At 40.0% G+C, this 19,625-nt stretch overlaps 1 protein-coding gene across 4 annotated transcripts in view; it reads left to right on the top strand.

Annotated features, from left to right (window-relative positions):
• The window catches only part of CHODL (chondrolectin), a 67,185-nt gene extending 51,901 nt beyond the window's left edge, over positions 1–15,284 (top strand). For 2 of the 4 annotated variants that reach the window (XM_048868367.2, XM_048868378.2), the window contains exons 2-7: positions 2,108–2,420; positions 3,215–3,372; positions 7,157–7,204; positions 7,626–7,709; positions 10,823–10,925; positions 14,737–15,284. In XM_048868367.2, the coding sequence (XP_048724324.1) occupies positions 2,108–2,420; positions 3,215–3,372; positions 7,157–7,204; positions 7,626–7,709; positions 10,823–10,925; positions 14,737–14,821 (791 nt within the window). In that variant the 3' untranslated portion in view covers positions 14,822–15,284. Of the gene's footprint in view, positions 1–2,107; positions 2,421–3,214; positions 3,373–7,156; positions 7,205–7,625; positions 7,710–10,822; positions 10,926–12,898; positions 12,978–14,736 lie in introns of all 4 variants that reach the window. The other 2 variants (XM_048868386.2, XM_048868398.2) reach the window with 2 other exon arrangements.
• Positions 15,285–19,625: the final 4,341 nt, after the last annotated feature.

The raw sequence follows: 19,625 nt of genomic DNA, 5'->3' as shown, positions 1-19,625 counted from the left end.
GCATCACTGACACCCCCTCTTGCTTCCCCCATCCCCGCCCCCATTCCACCCCTTCCATGAGGCCCCGCCTCGTCCCACCCCTTCTCCCTACTGAATTTCAAATGCCTGCTTCAAACAATGGAAGTATTAGGGCTTTTCAAGAAAGGTCACAAGAATAATTTATAATGTAAAGAGGTAGGCAAACTAAATATAAGGGTCATCCCTACTCACTTAATGGAGGGAAATCAGACCCACTGTGTACTCACTTTACAACACAGAGGAGCCACATTTGTTTTTCTTTGAAAATCTGTAGCAATGGGAGTTAACTTGGATTTAGCTAGGATGGATTGGATCATACTAACTATTGCTTAATGCAACTTGAATACAATTCCGGCCGTTAGCCAGAAGTTCCAAGAATTATGCTGTATAAACCTTTAAATGGAGACAAGCAGCTACTATGAAGTGTGCAAATACAATCTGCTTATGTGAAATAAGAATAACTTAATGGAGGGAAATCAGATCCACTGTGTGCTCACTCTTTCATGAAGACCTACTTTTGTTATTTCTTGTTTTGTCATTCTCTTAATATCGTATAAAGGCCATTTTGATTGAAAGAATATGGTTACACTTTGTGTATGGAAAAACATTTAGGGAAAATTAAATTTAAGTTGCACGATGATGTTTCTGCATCCTAATTACAAAAAATATACATTTATCAAGCTAAATAGGCTAAAACTTGTTCAGATATAAAGTCACTGGGGTGTTTACCTAGATCTGTTAACCTTTATTATGGTTAAAAATTAGTATAAAAAGAGGTGGATTTTTTCAAGTAAAAATAATCATTTATGCTCCTCTTCAACAAATATGGCTTATGAACAGCTTATTTTTACAGGTTTAATGGTAAAATTGTTTTCTGCTTGTGTTCAAACAGTCTAGATAATTATAGTAATTTCTTATTACTTCTTTAAGGCCTTTGTTAACTTTACAAAATGCTGTCATTTGCACATTTTCTATTTTGGCATTGGAACAGAAAAGAAAAATGATTCTTTGACAATGAGGCTTTTAGTTAGTCCAACGATGAGAAGTCTAAAAGAAATTGTGTAAAGTTTTAAGATAAAAGTGAGATGACTATACATACAGCGGGTACATTTGTAAAAATGAATGGGCTTCAGCAGCACTCACCACATTATATATACAGCTGACACCACTGATTTGCTCTGATTCCAATCATTTGTCATTTTAGATTCAAAGCATAAGTTCTAAAGCAGGTCAATAGCAAATACAGTATGGTAAGCACACATTTCAACTGCTTTTGGAAGAAAGTAAATATATAATAAGTGCAGTTTCACTTTCTTTACCTTTCAGTTTCTTTAAAAAAAGAGCCATTGGATTGTTTGGTTTGATCCTTTAAACAGATTTATCAAACTGGAGTTTAAGTAAATATTTGTGTGAGCACATTAGATTTGATGCTTTCTGAGAATATTTTGATTATATTGTTCTGCTTGGCTATGTATTATTATGTTCTCAGGTGCCGTCTGTAGTTTACACTGACTGCATCGAACATGCTTGGACATAGGGTAAAACTATAAATACTGGAGAATCCAACCAAGCAGGAACCAACTGACCCAAGACACTCATGACCTCCTTTTGACCCTGGAAATTTAGAGCCTAATTTTGTGCCGATTAAAGGCAATTAGAGTTTTCGCCATTCATGCCAATAGAAGTGGGATTGGTCCCATATACAGTATTTAAAAAAACAACAACAAAGACTACTTTTTAGGAAGGGGCCCAACCCTGCAGTCCTTAAGCAGGGAAAATTCCCATAGTTGCCAAAGGGATTCTCAATGGTTTTGATGGGACTTTCACCTGCTTAGGGATTTTAGGACAGGGACCAAGATGTGCATGACACCAGCAGTGTTAAAATTAGAGATAGGGGGTTCAGCAACATTAACCCAACCAAAATAAAGCATGGCTTCCTTCCACACGTGGCAAGGAGAAATATTATTCATCTTCTTTGTCACTGCATTTATACTTAACTATATTTTTTCAGTGATTGCTTTTCATTTGTATTCTCTAGCTGATGCTGTGTGTGTATATATATATATATATATATAATTTTTTTTTTCAGGTCAAAAAGTGTGTTACGGAGATTTCAAGCATCCCTGTTACAAGATAGCCTACTTCCAGGACTTGTCAAGACGTGTGGGCTTTCAGGAGGCCCACCATGCCTGTGAAATCGACGGTGGTGTGCTTTTAAGTCTGGAAAATGAAACTGAACAGAAGCTCATAGAAAACATGTTACAAAACCTCACCAAGTCAGGCTCTGGAATTTCTGACGGTGACTTCTGGATCGGATTGTGGAGAAGCGGAGAGGGGCAAGCAATATCAAGTGCTTGCCCTGAGCTCTACCAGTGGACTGATGGAACTGTTTCATCATTCAGGTAAAAGTCTGGGAGATTGCCTATAGTTTAGAGGGTTTATGGAGGGAAACACAGTGTGTGCAGCACCCAAAAAAGTAAAATGGTTTGTGAATTTAACCATATAGAAAAGTTGTTCAGTGGGGCTAATAACAAAGGGGAGGCTGAGCCAATGGATTTGCACTTGGAGATGTGGAAGGATGAAGTGCTGTCTCTGTGGCATGTTTGTCTCAGTCCCCCACCCCCAGCTTCATAGAAGTAAGGGCTCCACAGGATTCCAGCTCTGTGGAGTTGAAAGGAGCGGAGGTGCGGGGCGGGGGGTCAGAAAATGGCAACCAAACTCTGCTGAGTTTGGCCCCAAACTAGAAGGCCAACAGCTGTGTAAATTAGTGCAGACTGTTTAGAGTAACTCACTCTGCCCACACCTCAGATTTTGGAAATCCCATTAGATTTCCTGGTTCAGCTAAAGACTAGTAGAACAAATGGCAAAATTCAGGAGCCATAATCTGCAGGGCGTCTGTGGGTAGGTGGCAGGGGAAGCAGGCATCAGAAGGGAGGGAAGGAACATCTGCATGGATGCTCCTTAACTGCAGGAAGATGCTCCAAGACCAGCAAGACTGGTAGTAGACCCCCCACTCTGTTCCATGCAGGAGAGGGGGGAAATGCAGCTTATTCTGCTTTAAGGGACAATGGAGCCTATGTACTATAACCGTCACTAGACTATGGCATTTCTGGATGCTTGCAAATGGTTCCATTAGATGATACGGTGGGCCTTTTAGCTGCAATTTTTGAACATTTTGATTTATATGCACGGCTAGAAACTGGTATACGGATGAGCCTTCCTGTGGAAGTGAAGCTTGTGTTGTGATGTATCATCAACCAACTGCAAACCCTGGTCTAGGGGGGGCTTACCTTTACCAGTGGAACGATGACAGATGCAACATGAAGCACAATTTTATCTGCAAGTATAGTCCAGGTAAGAAAAAGCTAAAGTCAGATTTCATATGTGGTATATGTTAACAGAAAAGGCACTGCTTTGGCAGAAAATGTTGGGGATTTTGGGATCCTCAACATTTTGCAGAAAACTGTACTGAAAGAACTTGAGAAGTGGATGAAATGAATTGGCCAATGTTTTCATGTGAAATGTTGCCAAAATATTTTCACCACTTTCAGGTAACACTAGTTCTCGCCCTTTAGCTCTGTCACTGACTTTCTGTGAGGTCTTGGAAATGTCACTTAACTTATCTGTCCCTCACTTTCCCCATCTGTAAAATGAATACAGGTAAATGGAGATCAGGAAGGTTCAGCGCAACAGGAAGAAAATTACACACACACACACACGCGCACACAGAGAGAGAGAGAGTCCAGTTCAGATGAGGACACAAGAGGCCAGGGATTTTTCAGTTTGTCTTAACTTCCAGAAATGACATGTGTCATAAAAATAAAGGGAAGGGTAAACCCCTTTAAAATCCCTCCTGGCCAGAGGAAAAATCCTCTCACCTGTAAAGGGTTAAGAAGCTAAAGGTAACCTCGCTGGCACCTGACCAAAATGACCAATGAGGAGACAAGATACTTTCAAAAGCTGGAAGGAGGGAGAGAAACAAAGGGTCTGTGTCTGTCGGTATGCTGCTTTTGCCGGGGATAGACCAGGAATGGAGTCTTAGAACTTTAGTAAGTAATCTAGCTAGGTATGTGTTAGATTATGATTTCTTTAAATGGCTGAGAAAAGAATTGTGCTGAATAGAATGACTATTTCTGTCTGTGTGTCTTTTTTGTAACTTAAGGTTTTGCCTAGAGGGATTCTCTATGTTTTGAATCTAATTACCCTGTAAGGTATCTACCATCCTGATTTTACAGAGGTGATTTCTTTACTTCTATTTACTTCTATTTCTATTAAAAGTCTTCTTGTAAGAAAACTGAATGCTTTTTCATTGTTCTCAGATCCAAGGGTTTGGGTCTGTGGTCACCTATGCAAATTGGTGAGGATTTTTACCAAACCTTTCCCAGGAAGTGGGGTGCAAGGATTGGGAGGATTTTGGGGGGGAAAGACGTGTCCAAACTACATTTCCCAGTAAACCCAGTTAGAGTTTGGTGGTGGCAGTGGATATTCCAAGGACAAAGGATAAAATTAATTTGTACCTTGGGGAAGTTTTAACCTAAGCTGGTAAAAGTAAGCTTAGGAGGTTTTCATGCAGGTCCCCACATCTGTACCCTAGAGTTCAGAGTGACAACATGGGAATCTTTTCTGGATCCTGCATATACCAGTTGTGGAGACTTAAAACTGGACAGCCAGAACAAGGAAATTGGAAGCAAGCTTGAAGTTGAGGCTATAACTTTAGTTATCGTAGTTATGCTTGGCAGTAGATAAACACCATTTCTCTTACCAGGATTATGGTACTCAAAGCATTACTGAGTCTTAAATTGTCCACTGTGGCCACAAAGAGAACATACAAATACCAGGATAAATTTAGCCAAACTGCATACAAAAAACAAACAGGTTGTAAACCAGCCTCATCAAAGCCAGGCTGCATGTAAAACCAGAGTTTTACACTGAACCAGAGTTTCAGTTGCATAATCTGAACCTGCAGAGATTCCCATCCAATAGCTTCCTACACAATCAACCTCTAACCACAAAAGTGACAAGATGTCCATTACAAACTAGAATGTTTTACACCTTACAGACCGTAAATCTCAACAGTCTACATGCAGATTAAGGTGACTGTTTCAATCTCAGCGAGATTTACAAATTTAGAAAAATCAGAGTAGGAGAACCAATTGATCTCCATTCCTCAAACTTCCTACTTCTGAAGTACTTAAACATGTCTTGTTTTTTCATCTTTATGATGGAGCTACTGAAATTCATGCTGTGAGTAGAGTTCTGTGACTCATTAGGCAATGAGGCTTGTCTACACTACCCACCAGATCGGCGAGCAGCCATCAATCCAGTGGGGGTCAATTTATCGTGTCTAGCGTAGACATGATAAATCAACCGCTGAACATTCTCCTGTCAACTCCAGTACTCCATCAGAACGAGAAGTGCAAGCGGAGTCAAAGGGAGAGCGTCAGCTGTCAACTTACCACAGTGAAGACACCGCAGTAAGTAGATCTAAGTATGTCGACTTCAGCTATGCTATTCACGGAGCTGAAGTTGTGTATCTTAGATCGACCCTGAGTGGTAGTGTAGACAAGCCCTTACTCAGCCAGCCTCCAGGCCTAATCTGCATATGTTCACTTGCAATTTTTTGTTTTCCATTTAAGTAATATCTTCAGTTGGGGGTGGGGGGAGATGAGGGACCTCCCTTGATTATGTTTAATGTCACAGTACTAGCTGTGGGTTTGAATCTCATTCACCTTGAAAGGATGTGGATCTTAATTATATAATGGTAGCTATAACCACATTTAGTTTGAGCCAACTCCTCCTGCATCTTGATTTTCAGATCAAATTAAAAATTAATCCACCCTTTTATGTTCCAGAATTAGCTACTTCTAGAAGCAATAGTTTCTAGTATTTTGACATTTTTCTCCAAGCCATGTCCCAATGTAACCAGTTTTTATCAGAGAAGCTGAAGTAATTGTAGTAGATTTTATTACCTCTTTGAACTCTGAGCATTACTGTTTTGAGCTAAAGACCAGTAATACAACTGGTGTTCATAATCTTATGGCATGGGAATGGTATCCAAATAACCATAAAAAGAAAAGAAGGACTTGTGGCACCTTAGAGACTAACCAATTTATTTGAGCATAAGCTTTCGTGAGCTACAGCTCACTTCATCGGATGCATTCGATGAAGTGAGCTGTAGCTCACGAAAGCTTATGCTCAAATAAATTGGTTAGTCTCTAAGGTGCCACAAGTCCTCCTTTTCTTTTTTGCGGATACAGACTAACACGGCTGCTACTCTGAAACCTGTCAAATAACCATACAAATTCTACTTCTGTGATCATCCTCTCCATTCAAAATAATTTCAATAATCTATGGAATCCTTTAGACATACATAACCCCACTCTCCCATTTCTACATCCTAACTGGCCTTTGCTGCATGTCTTATAGTTATGGTTTCCAACTGGTTATTTATAATTAGAAATGGAACATTATCTTCCTCTTCTGCAATGATTGCATTTCCTTACCATCCAATTTCTAATCGTTCCCTGATGTATCCTTTTTTGTTTTTAGGGATGTCTGTAGCGAAAAAACAAACAACAAAAAAAAACCCCTTGATATCTGCCCTCAAAACATCTAGTTCATACTTCTTATTGCTCCACAGCTAATTTTTTGATAATCATCTTGGAAATAAGAAAAGGTTTCTTTAGCCCACACTATTAAGACAACTGCCCATTTTAGTATGTTCTAGGGTCCTCTAACTGTCAGAGAAGTGAGATGTTAAGAAAAGTTGTATTCAAATTAAATCTGACACAAGAAAAGGGTGGGTTCAATTATTCGTCCAACAAACTAGTAAATTCCACCAGAGAAAAAAAATGGGTTTAAGGCTAAACTGCAGCATTCCTATTTATATAGATTTGTACAGAAGTATGGACTAGAAGTAGTTTGCTACCAACTCTTAACTTGAATGTTTTGTGTCAAACATTCTTCAGAAAGGTGCTTGCCAAATATTGAAATATGAAGTTAAAGAACTCTGCAATAATTGTGCTTTTTAATGAACATGGGGGCGTAGCTTTGAGCTGTGGTACTAGGTGTAAAACAATGTAAAAGATGTCTGTTTTATTACTCTTACTCTTTCATTGTCAAACTGTTGATTTAACAGACAACGTCCTAGAAAAAGAACTAGGCGACAGATCAGAGACAGATTATGGTAAGAAACTTTAAAAAACCTTTTAGCTTGAGTTGTAATGGTAAAGACACAATCTCATGAATCATTTTCAGGCTCCAGGAAAAGTTACATAGTTTTTTATTTTTTTAAAGAGACTTGTGTTAGTGGTGGAACATATGGAAAAAGAATCCTGCGGAGAGGAATATTTGCAGATGTAGTTGCAAACGTATTGATGTAGCTCAAAACACTGCTGCTTTTAATTCCTATTCCATATTTAATCCTAACAATACACTAAAGTTCTGTAGACACATTTACTTCCAATAACGTATTCAATGCTGAAACAGCTCAGATAACAAATATGAATCTCTTTTAAACATAAAAAACTATGAACAGATGCTACAATATGTAATAACCTCTCTTTATACAGTTGCTATTTTTCTAATCTGTTTAACTTCTTTTTCAGAGGTTTTCCCATCAGTGGCAGCAGGAAAGCCTTATGATGAAAACAAACGAGAAGATACTTCTCATGTAGTTGTTACTGAAACAGGTAATTTATTCATAGTGTTTTAATGTTCAAAGTAAAATAGTAACAGAGGATGGAGGGAATTAGATTAGATATGCAACTTCCCTGTTGATGGGAATTGGACAGTTTATTCCTAAAAGCTCTGCTGAAAATATACCTGTAAGGGGTGGCACCCACTTCTCATGAGTGTCCCCTGGCCAGGTGCATGTGCCTTCACTCTTTTAGTCTGCAGTGACCTTTGTCGGTGGTTTCTTAGGCAGGTTTTCAACACCTCAGCCCTCTGGCCAAGTCACACATGCAATCTGTATGTGAAACAAAACGGACCCCATCTGGTGTGTACAATCCACCAGGGGCCTATCCCAGTATGCCTCCATTGGTATCTCTGTAGCCCTCCCTAGGCTCAGTCTTTAAATAATCCCGGCCCTGGTATGGGGCCAGACCCCCCAGGGCTTCCTCCCTGGAGCCACTGTCCTCCTGCAGCCCTCCCTGGGCTCACTCCTTAATCAGTCCGACAGCCCTTTCTGGGCTAGCCTCAAATAGTCCCTCAATCCTGGTATGGGGCCATGACCCCAGGGCTTCCTGAACTCTTCTGGAGTTCTTCCTGAACTCTTTCTGGCCCCAGCTGTTATTCTATCTTCAGTCCCAGCAGCCAGCCAGGAGCTCCCTCTTGCTCTCTGGTCCTTGCCAGCAACTGATCTGTCCATGGTACTGCTGCTGCTTCTTTAGCCAGACAGGAACACAGTCCTCATTCCTTCAGCTCCAGCAACAACTACCTGACTCTAGCTCTGCAGCTCCTTTTGTATCACCCTCCTGGGCCATGATTGGCTGCTTCCTGCAGCCTCTCTCGTTGGCTGCTTCTCTCCCCCACTCCACAGCCTCTCTAGGCCAATTGGAGGACTCAACTCCTCTCTGAGATGGAGTGTGGTAGCACCTGGAGGCCTCCAGAAGGGGTCCTCTGGGCCTAGTCCACCCCATCACAATACTCTTGACTAATAATCCAAGACTTCTGATCAGTTTCTTTTAGTTGTTCTTGCAGGAATCAATGGTTCTGATTAGCTTTCTGGGAGGGAATACTCAACTATTTCAAATATTGCTACTGTGTCTTCAACCCTGCAATTGGATCTGCATGAACCTGGATCAGACCTTTGCACCTCACCAGTGCCCCACTGAACTCAGTGGATCTCTACCAGGGCACAAGGTTCTGCCATTGTGGATCTGATTACAGGATCAGGCCTCAAATATCTCTGATAGAGTCAAGGCCAGCAATGTGTAAAATGGTCTAACACAAACATAAGACACTTGTTTTCTCTTTTAAAACTGAATTTTAGTGCTCACAAAAGGTACCAGACTGATAGTTCTAGGGACTGAAGTGTTGTTTTATCTACCCAATAGCCCTACGGTAAAGCAAGGTTCCCCATATACCCCAACCCCTATCTGGACGGATCATCTCTAGGTTGAGAGCATCTGAGAAACTGCCAAGAAAAGTTCCTGCTCTGGTGTTGTTTTTTGGGATGGGGCCATCTACCCTCTAAGAACTGCTCAGAGACCCACCAATTCATTTAATTTAAGGGTTGATATTCTGCATGGTTCCAAGCAATTCTTGAGAGGTGCTAAGTTCCCTCAACTCTCACAAATGTCAGTGGGCATTGAGGCACGCAACATCTCTCTGGAGCAGCTCAACATCTGGCTCACTGATCAGCTGAAAGATGGCATTAACTTTCCACTACTATCCATCTCAACTGGATTTGAATCAATTCCCTTGTTGTGAATGCCCACATGTCCCATTACCAGCCCCCCCCCATATACTTTTACATGAGTCAATGGACTATTTTGTTGCCATTGTTGTCATTTAAAAGAATAACATTTTATTTTAAAATGTCATCATTATTGTGCAGCTCTCTGAATATATAACAAGAATGCTAATAGGCCAAGAAAGAAAAAAAGAATCCTGAAAAATGCTAGATAATGGAGAGGTAAAACATGGGGCTTACAATGGTGCATGGGAAAGATAAGCAGCAGCAGCCGCAACCAACCGTGGATCTCCATTTGCACCTGCTTAGTTTCTCAGAGCAATTTTTCATCTGAGCACTCAAGGGCAGATGCTGTTGTTGTAAGTAAGTAAGTAAGTAAGTAAATAAATAAATAAATAGGTACTATGCTTTTCAATGCATGACATACAAAGAGACTGTATTTAACACTAGTGCTATGGTATATAGAAAGCCAAATTACGATTAACAAATAAACTGGCCTTAAACATTTGCTCTTGCAAGTGAAAGTATATTCAAAAATAGTCGGTAAGAAGTACAGTATCCAGAGTATGAGCTTGTGGGTCAGGTTTAGACAACTATGAGTACTTTATCTTATGTACGGTAATGAAATGTGGGTATAAACCTATTTAAAATGTAATCACAGTTTCTCTCTTGAACCTGGAAGCTGATCCTATTAAACATAGCTGTACAATGATGATTGCTTGTTACCACATGGTGGTCAGTAAGCAGCAGCATGTTAAGTCCATGGTGGCATATTAATGAAGGGGCAAAGGATGGTTCCTTCATTATACACACAACAGCTGTCTCTGGAGTCTAAACATCCTTCTTCTTGAGCCCACTGTAAGCATTTGCGTGGACAGGGCCTCACCTCTTCCTATCTCAAAGGAGACTTAATGCTTCAGGAATTGTTTTTGTTCTTTAACTGCTATACTGAGAAAAAAAAAAAGTTCAAATGACATAAGGGCAGCCTGTAACTTTTCAGACTGTAAAGGGGAATGGGGGTGGGGAGTGGACCTGGGACTTATGCCCTCTTACTCCCTTGCATGGCTGAATAAGAGCTGTGTCTATTCAGCCCATAGCATGTAATCAAGTGTACATTGCTACAATAGATGTATATTTTAGCTGCAGTGTAAGTATAATGAGATATTAATCTTATACTGAAAACTACAGTATGCACCTTCTGGACAGCTTTTGCATGAAATATTGGGGGCTTATTCTTACATTCATATCTTCCTTCTAAAATGATTAGCAGTCTTTCTGCACAAGAAATTCAGAATTGAACTCTGTGGGCGTACAGAGAGATACAGTGAGATGGGACAGCATCTTTCAATGCAGTATGCACTAATGAGAGACTTTTTTTCCTTGTAGGTATAATTCCAAATTTAATTTATGTTGTTATACCAACCATACCACTGCTGTTGTTGATATTAGTGGCCTTTGGTACTTGCTGTTTCCAGATGCTACACAAAAGGTAAATACTTTCAATACACTGATATGAAATTGTCTTACAATGATGAATTCAGGTTTCCATTAGCAAGCTCTTCAAACATAAAGAATGCTTACATCTCTCCCCTGCTTCCTTCTTAGTTGTGCTGTATGCATCTTGTTGTCCCTGAAAATCCAAACAACTTATTTATATCTGACAGCTGAAAATTCATGTTCATGGCTTTTCACCAATGAAAAGGCTCTGGCCTAATGTAGATCCACAGATCCCTTAAGACACACTATGCTGCCATAAGGAATTTTTCCAGTTCCAAGGAGGACAATTTTTTCTGCCCCTACTGTTGCAATTTTCCTTTACTTCCTCCAGCCTGATCACCATCTATATTAGAACTGGTCTCTTGGGAATGACATTGGGAAGCTTCACTGACATGGAGTATGCACAAGAAGCACCCCTCTCCCCCAACTTTCTGCACAAAGGGTGAATTCTTCCCTGGCTGAATGGGCATAAGTTGCTAGGAGAAAAACTTAAAGGGGTAGCAGCCTGATATGTCTTGATTCACTAGCCATCCAGGAAGAGCAAGAAAGACACCGCCAGAGCAGAAGAACTTTACAAAAACAAACATGTTTATGGACAGTGTAATTACCTGGATTCCAGCACTCAGCACTGAAATCACAGCAGCTAACATTTAAGAATGCATCTGTTTTGACAGTAGCAGTTAGCACTTTTGTAGCATATTGATTGGTGGTGGCGCCTCCCTCCTCCCAAGCACATACATATGACTGTGATGCTAGTACTTCATTGCTGGCCCTCTTCTGCCCCTGAATGTCAGCTTTGGTGGGAGGGCAGGATCACTAACAACTCTGAGGACCCAGGGAATAGCCGATGGGAGAGTTTCGGCAGTAAAGTGGAGCGATGTTCCACGTGGGCTTTCTTTTAGATTTTTTAAAATTTGGAAGGCTTAATTTTCTCTGTTTTGGTGGGGTTCAGTTTTAATTCTTCCTTGTGAAACAGAAAACAAAATAAAAGATAAGCAATTTCTGAAACGTTAAAAAAATATTGCCCCAAATGAGAAACAATCTCCTGATATTTATATAAACTATCACTGCGGTATTCCTTGGCATCACACAGTTATTTAGTAAACGTATCCCTCCAGATGCATGAGGCCTACATTAGGATGTGTACGGTATCCTAATGACGTGCACTTCCACACAAAGAAGTGGAAGATTTGCATTTCCCAGCCTCACCAATAGTAACGTGTCAGGCAAATCCATACCTCCATACAACCACTGTGATTCCAATGCTGACCAAAAGGGCCTTGGTAGATTCCATGAAGGTTGTGATGAAGGCCATCCATCCATAACATTGTAAGGATTAGGAGATATATCTCACCTTGCATAACAGTGGGATTGGCCTTCTAGGTAAGTAGCATGGCAGGTACATTCATGATCTTTTTTTTTTAGCAGCTCATTCTACACTCTCCGCTACCATGCAAAGGGTTCTAAAAGGCTGAGTTCAGGCCTTGCCTATCTTTCCAGATAGACCATGCAAGAATGTGAGTGTGTGATGTCAATGGAAAGACTTGTTGACTTGAGTGGGTTTCAGATCATGACCCTGAAACTGTAATAATTCATCCAAGAAAAGGACTTTGCACTTTCCAAGAGCTAGAAAGAGCAGAGCACAAGAAGTTGGGAACTCCAGTGCTTTATGTGAGGAGTTCTACCACGAAAGGAAGTTCCCAACTTACAAATGAGTCTCTTCTTCTCCCTTTTTTCTTTTGTGGGCTTTCATGGGAGGATGACCTTTCCTCTGAAAGGTTAGCTTGCTGTGGAGCCATAACCCATGGCCTTCCAGGACTTGTTTAGCTTGGAAGAACATGGGCAGTTTTGGATGGTTTGGGCTCTTCCAGGGTAGTGGTAAAGGGAAGCAGAGCATCTCTCCTGTAATTAGTAGCAACACTCAGCTCATTCATGCTTAGATGCTCTCCTTTTCCTTTCTTCCAGGGAAGCAAGGAGAAACTGCTTCACAGACCCATCTCCATTATCATCTGAATGCCTTGCAGAAAGTTTAAATTCCAACCTGGTATATGTCTCAGTTTCTATGATTGTATTTCACAGTCAAAGCAACAATTCCAGACAATATCCTCAAACTATTTACTGCTCCTTACTTAACATTGTTCGCAGAAATTGCATGCAGAGTCAGATCCTCTGCTGGTGTCAATAGTCACAGTTTCATGGAACCCATTGAAGATATACAGCAGCTGAGGTTCTGATCCATGGTATTTAAATATGTTGTACTGTAGAGTGCATATTTTTAACTGTTTTTTGGTTAGATGACTTTCCATTCAGGGTACCGCATACATAAATGAACAAAATGGGCTGGATTCACTAGTGTAAAACTGGAGTAAAGCTTGGAAGAATACAGCCCAGCTCCAAAACCCACTGAAGTAAATGGGAATCTTTTCAATTACTCCAATTACCCCCCTCCGCTTTGGGAAAAAATAAAAAACTGAAATATTTTGTCTGGGAACCAAAGCATTTGGATCTTGAACTGCTGCCATGGTGTAACATAGGCATTGTAGTTTGCTCCCATTCTCCTGTAAAATTTGGGCTTCCTGATCTGATATAATCTCCCAGGATGTACCATTTCCCCCTCAGGGGTGAGGGGAAGTGGTGCATCCTGGAAGTCCCAGCCCCAGTAGATCATGCAAGATGAAGTCCGGCTGGGGATCCCAGCCCACAGAAAAAAATGGGAACATGAGGTACTGTGGCGACATTTCAGAATTAATTTTTTCAGACTTCCATTTTTTGATGAAAAATATTTTTTTTCCTGTAGAAAGTAAACACTTTTTATTACTCAATACCCCAATTTTCCAGGAAAAACCAATGTTGTTGGAAATTTTTTTGACCGGCCATAATTAGGACTTTTCTACTGTGGTCAGTTCATCATTTCATAGAATCATAGGATCATAGAATATCAGGGTTGGAAGGGACCTCAGGAGGTCATCTAGTCCAACCCCCTGCTCAAAAGCAGGACCCATCCCCAATTAAATCATCCCAGCCAGGGCTTTGTCAAGCTTGACCTTAAAAACTTCTAAGGCAGGAGATTCCACCACCTCCCTAGGCAACGCATTCCAGTGTTTCACCACCCTCCTAGTGAAAAAGTTTTTCCTAATATCCAACCTAAACCTCCCCCACTGCAACTTGAGACCATTACTCCTTGTCCTGTCCTCTTCCACCACCGAGAATAGTCCAGAACCATCCTCTCTGGAATCACCTCTCAGGTAGTTGAAAGCAGCTATCAAATCCCCCCTCATTCTTCTCTTCCGCAGACTAAACAATCCCAGTTCCCTCAGCCTCTCCTCATAAGTCATTGGACCCTCATTTAGGGTCTTCTCCAATGCCCATTGATTTCAGTAGAAAATGGATCAAGTTGTAACGAAAGATTTTGTCCTACTTGTTCATATGGAAGAAAACCTTGCCACTGGGACTGCTGTCAGCATAAGGTACTGCTCAGCATAAGGAAGGGTGGCAAAATCTGAACCTAAACAATATAGTACAGCATGGACAATCTAAGTCTACAGGGAGACAAAATAATTTACCCTCCTTTCAAATATAATTTAGTGGTTTCTTTGCCTTTGCTGATCACTGTGGTGATGCATTTAGGCAGAGCTTGTGTATAACTTTATTGTAGGAGGAGAAACTACATTAAATCAATAACAGAGGCAACTCTGAATTAATGGATGGATGCAAGTCTGACATACCCTGACCTAGCCGCATCCTAAATCTGAGCCACAGGGGGATCAAATGAATTGAAATTATTTTATATTTCTATTTTTTAGTAAAGGAAGAACAAAAACCAGCCCAAACCAGTCCACATTATGGATTTCAAAGAACCCCAGGAAGGACAGTACCATGGAGGTATAACAATTTAATGACTGAAAACAAAGCAAAAACAATATTTGACAGTCGGGCTCCATTATAATGTCATCTCAGCACATTAGCTTGGAATGGCTTGAGATTGCAATGGATCACCAAGATGAACTGTAAGCTCCCCCTTGAGGCAACTATTCCAATCATTTTTGTATGTAACATTTGATTATTAATTAAATGAAACATGTGATGCTAAATAAAGAAAGAGGATGTGTCTATTTTGCTAAGGGAAGTAACTCGGCTACAACTTAGCAATGGAAGGGACAACGCATTTGAGGTTTATAGGCGGAAATATCTACAATATGTGTCAGTTTTAAAATTGTTTGTAGTAATCATTACATTTTTGTTTCCTGTAGTCCCTCATACATTCCACTTTAGTTGGTGTACTGTAAATTGAATGGACATAAATTTACAGTGTAACAAAATAATTTATCTTTGCATAAATATTTGATATAAATGGATTGCTCAGTTATTTATTTGCACATTTTTCAAGACCGCTCTTGATTCTTTAGGCACAGAATTTATTTTTATCCTGTAGCTCAGAGACAGTTTCCAATGCTGTGAAATTGATCTGCAGTGGCAAAATTCAAGTATTCAGGAAAATCACTTGATGCTGCATAATGAGTACACTTTGCTAGCAGATGGCCCTATCTTTTTGATATATTTCTCCAGAGTTGACATAAATCATTCTGCCAATCATAAGGTATGATTTAAATGCAGCCTTTAATAGCTATACTATTAATTTTTGTTTCCTTTGAAAAGACAAAAATGATAAGTATCACTGCAGTATAAAGTCTGAGATGTCAGTGAATATTTTATATAAAAATTATGCTTAAAATGAAAGTCAAAAGTTTATAAAAAACAGGAGCTAATAGCTTTTGCAAGTAATAATGCATTTTAGGATCACACAGGAAAACACATATTTTTAAATAACATTGATATATTAATATCGATATTACAAGAAAATTGCTTTCTCCTAATATGCCATGGTGATACCTAAATAGGAGTTTAGGAATAACTCTGATAGTGTTAGTATCTTTAAATTCTGTACTTTTAGGCATTTTTAATGACATTAATGTCCATGCTTTTTTATTTTGTCCTTGGTTTCACACCAATTATCTTTGTCCCTCATAAATATGGTGTTGTCTGTTAATTTGAACCAGAATTTAGAAAAACAGTTGGGTCATCTGTTAAATTTTGTTTCTTAAAGTTCAGAGGTAAGTTTTCCATTGACTGCTCTTATGATAAAGAAAAATGAAAAGCCCACAATAACCTCACAATTGCTAGTGCACACGTGAAGACATTCGGACACTCAACATCAGAATTAGCATTATTCCATGGGTTGTGCTTACTTCCTTTTCTGGATAACAACCCTCTTTTACAACTTCAGATCATTATTTCCCTTCTAGTGTTATTTATACATCCTCCCACTTGTTGATAGTCTTCCCCATCTCTTGGAACCTCTCTCCTGGTTTCACTTTCTCCCCATCCATTACTTGACTTTATCTTTAATTATTATAACAAAGAAAGCATGATCCTACATGACCTCAGAGTTCATACTTCCTACTTATCTGAAAGACAGCTGAACCCAGCTAACACAGAAGAAGAGAGAGATGTCTTTCCTGAGGATGCGTGTTATAAACAATATTTAGAAAGATATGCAAGATTTCAAAGAAAGAACAACTTATTGAAGAAAATGGAGTGGTGATGTTGGGGGGAATGAAGATTTAATAAGTCCCAAATGGTCTCACTACTTTGCATTTCTCTCTGCTTGAAGTGACCACTTAAGGACATACCAATATCTATTGGGATCAACACAATGTTGGTGACCGAGGAGGAGTTTCCACATGGAGGTTTGGAGAATGCAAGTACCTTTTCCTTTCAAGTTCTTTGGCCCACAGGGTAATGAGTAATGGGGAATGTTGGGCATTTAGCAGCAACAATAAGTCTGAAAAACTGTGTTGAAGGGGCAAGGAGGAGAGGGAATCAACAGCTAACACTTTGGTATGCGAAGGCGTTCAGGCCCCTGTATCTCAGAAAAAGGGTTCCTTAGACTGTGGACGTAGTGGTAACAGGGATATTTTGTCCCAGTAGTCACAAGTTTGTTATTCATCTGTATAGACTGGATTGGGGAGACGATGTGTTTCCATAAACCCTGTTTCAAGACATTCCATAACTCCAGACAAAAGGGCTAAAGGAACTTGAAAAATCATTTAGAAGCAAATAAAATTATACATAAATACAAATAGTGCAAAAATAAACTTAATGATGCAGTGGACCAGCACCTGGTCAGGATTCAGCGCTTGGCCAGGATTCAGATTCTTGGAGTGGCTCATGAGACTCCTTACGTGGGCCTGAGTCTCTGAAAGGAAATTGTTTCCTTAGGGAAACCTGTAACTCTCAAAGCTCCCAGAATGCCTTCTTTTACAGGGATGATACTTTTATGCATCATATACATAATGCATAAAAGTATATGAAAATCCAATAATCCAATATGTGTATAAGTACTGTTCTTTTTTCTCTGTATTTTATTTTTTATTTTTAAAGTTAACTCTTTGGAGCTCACAGAGGGGGAGGGCAGTGGGTGGTGCAGGGAGTGAAGGACCAGTTGTGAAGCCATGGGGGAGAGAGAAGAACCACTTTTTCATTTGCAAAGAGAGTGCGTAGCAATTGGGCGATACCAATAGTTCCCAAGGTTTCCCTGGGCAGAAGTGCTGTCACCCTTAGAATCCAGCAGTGAGACTATTGGTAATTATATGGTATTTTCCATAGTTAACAGAAGAGATGCCATCAAAAGTCAAGCAATTCTAGATATTCATCACCTCTGCGGTCTAAGCTGGTCAGAATTGAGGAGGGGAGGTTAGATATAGGTGTTGACTTACTGTGTCACATTCCATTCTGCTCAGCCCTCTCCAGCCTCTTTTGTCTTCACAAAGAGGCAGAGGGCAGAGAAACAGCCACAGCAGAAGAAGAGAAGAGAAAGAGTAAGGATTCTATTGTTCTGAGGCTAGATGTTTGAAAACTTATGTCACCCCCTAACGAAGTGCCTTCTCACTCCTCCATAATTGCCCTGGCCATTTGCCAGAAGCCACAGCTCCAAAAGAATACTGTCCTACCAGTTCCTTGAATCAGTTAGCATCTCAGCAATGTGAGCCTGCTCAGGCCCATATCTTCCATTTCTGCCTTTTTCACAGCTTCCAAGAGCACGCAAAATGACCTGAGATTTTGTCTAAAACAGTCTATGTTGCTTGCATATTTAAAGGTAGTAGGGACACAATATGATTTAAAGGCTTTATCTGTTATTTTAAGGGGTACTGTATGTGCATCAGAGTATCTGCTGCTTGCATTTGGAATTCAAAACTATGCAATGAAAAAATAGAAACATGTTGCAATGTTTCTGGCAAGCAAGTTTTCCAGCAACCAGGGCCTCTAATGATCTGGCTGTTATAAATCACTAATGGAGTAAAACTTACAGCATTTATGGTAACATGACACATAGTACTGTCCATTGTAAATTACACCAGTGATTAACTTTCTGAACGTGCATCTTCCACTGAATATAAGGACCTTAGAAAAATCGACAGTAAGAATCAACACCTTAATTTTTTTTTTTTACTAATTGCAAATTTATTTCACATGATTTTAACTAGGAATAAAAATGTTTAAAACATTTTAATAATTGCTTCACTCACATCAAACTTGGAACTTGGTATAGAATGCCCTGTGTGTCTCAGGGGCTGCATTTCATTAGAAAGAAGAAAAGTAGAATCGGAATGTGGAAAACATGTTCCACTATTAGTTGGAAAAGCTGGAGTTTTTGACTTTGACTTTGACATTAACAATTTTTTCCCACATCATCTTAATGATTGATTCACAACCAAAGGGATAGCAGTGGCTTGTACTTTAGCAATGATAGAAAGAAATTGTTCTTCTGCACATATTTTTAAGTCCATTGTGGGCAGCTATTCTCCCACAGAGGTGCAAGGATTTATGCTGGTAATGTCTGCTGGTGCTAAAGTTCTGAATTTTCTATTGATGGGAGAAGAGACTCCTTGGCATTACATTCTTTCATATCATGGTCGCAGCAATTCATGGTTTTGTAATCCCAAAGCTAGATTAATGCCATGCACTTGGTTTGAGACTGCCTTTAAAAAGGATTGTGAAACTTCAACCAGCATGGAAATCTGTGGGTCCACTATGGTTGAGGTGAGAAGTTATAATCCTACTGATACGTGCTGATTATCTATTTGCTTCTTGGTGCAATTCATAGTATCGGTTGTGATCTTTCATAGTCATTTTGTCCTGGTCGGGGGACAGGGGTAGGATTTACTCGGTCACTTTTGCTGGATCACCTTGTACAGCAAGACATTCCAGAGTGGGCCACAGGCCCTTTTCACTGGAGAGCCCACACCTCTCACACCTTCCTTTTGTGGTCTGCTACAGTCAAATCAGAATAGCAGCACTTTAGGCTGGCATAAATGATGTCACAAGGTGGGGGCAACAGAGGATCAGGTTGATTGTCTGGCAAGATTCCAGGCACAGTATAAGGCCAGACTGAGTAAGGCCTAGTGTTACTTCAGGTTAATAGCAAGGAGTTGGGGGAGAGAGGGATGAGGTCTACGAGACTCTTATTCTGAAGATTTGATTGCCCTTGTTAATAGCTGTACTCAGTGATGGAAGGCACCTAGGCAATGGGCATCATTACATGTGTCTATATAAATAATTACAATTCTTTTAGACTCTTACGTAACACCATGGAATTAATTAGATTTTAATTGTTCTATAGCAGGCACTAAGC

Source organism: Caretta caretta, chromosome 1, assembly GCF_965140235.1.
Source record: "Caretta caretta isolate rCarCar2 chromosome 1, rCarCar1.hap1, whole genome shotgun sequence".
NCBI lineage: Eukaryota > Metazoa > Chordata > Testudines > Cheloniidae > Caretta > Caretta caretta.
The sequence above is the reverse complement of the archived record's forward strand: the minus strand, read 5'-3'. Positions and strand labels throughout refer to the sequence as shown.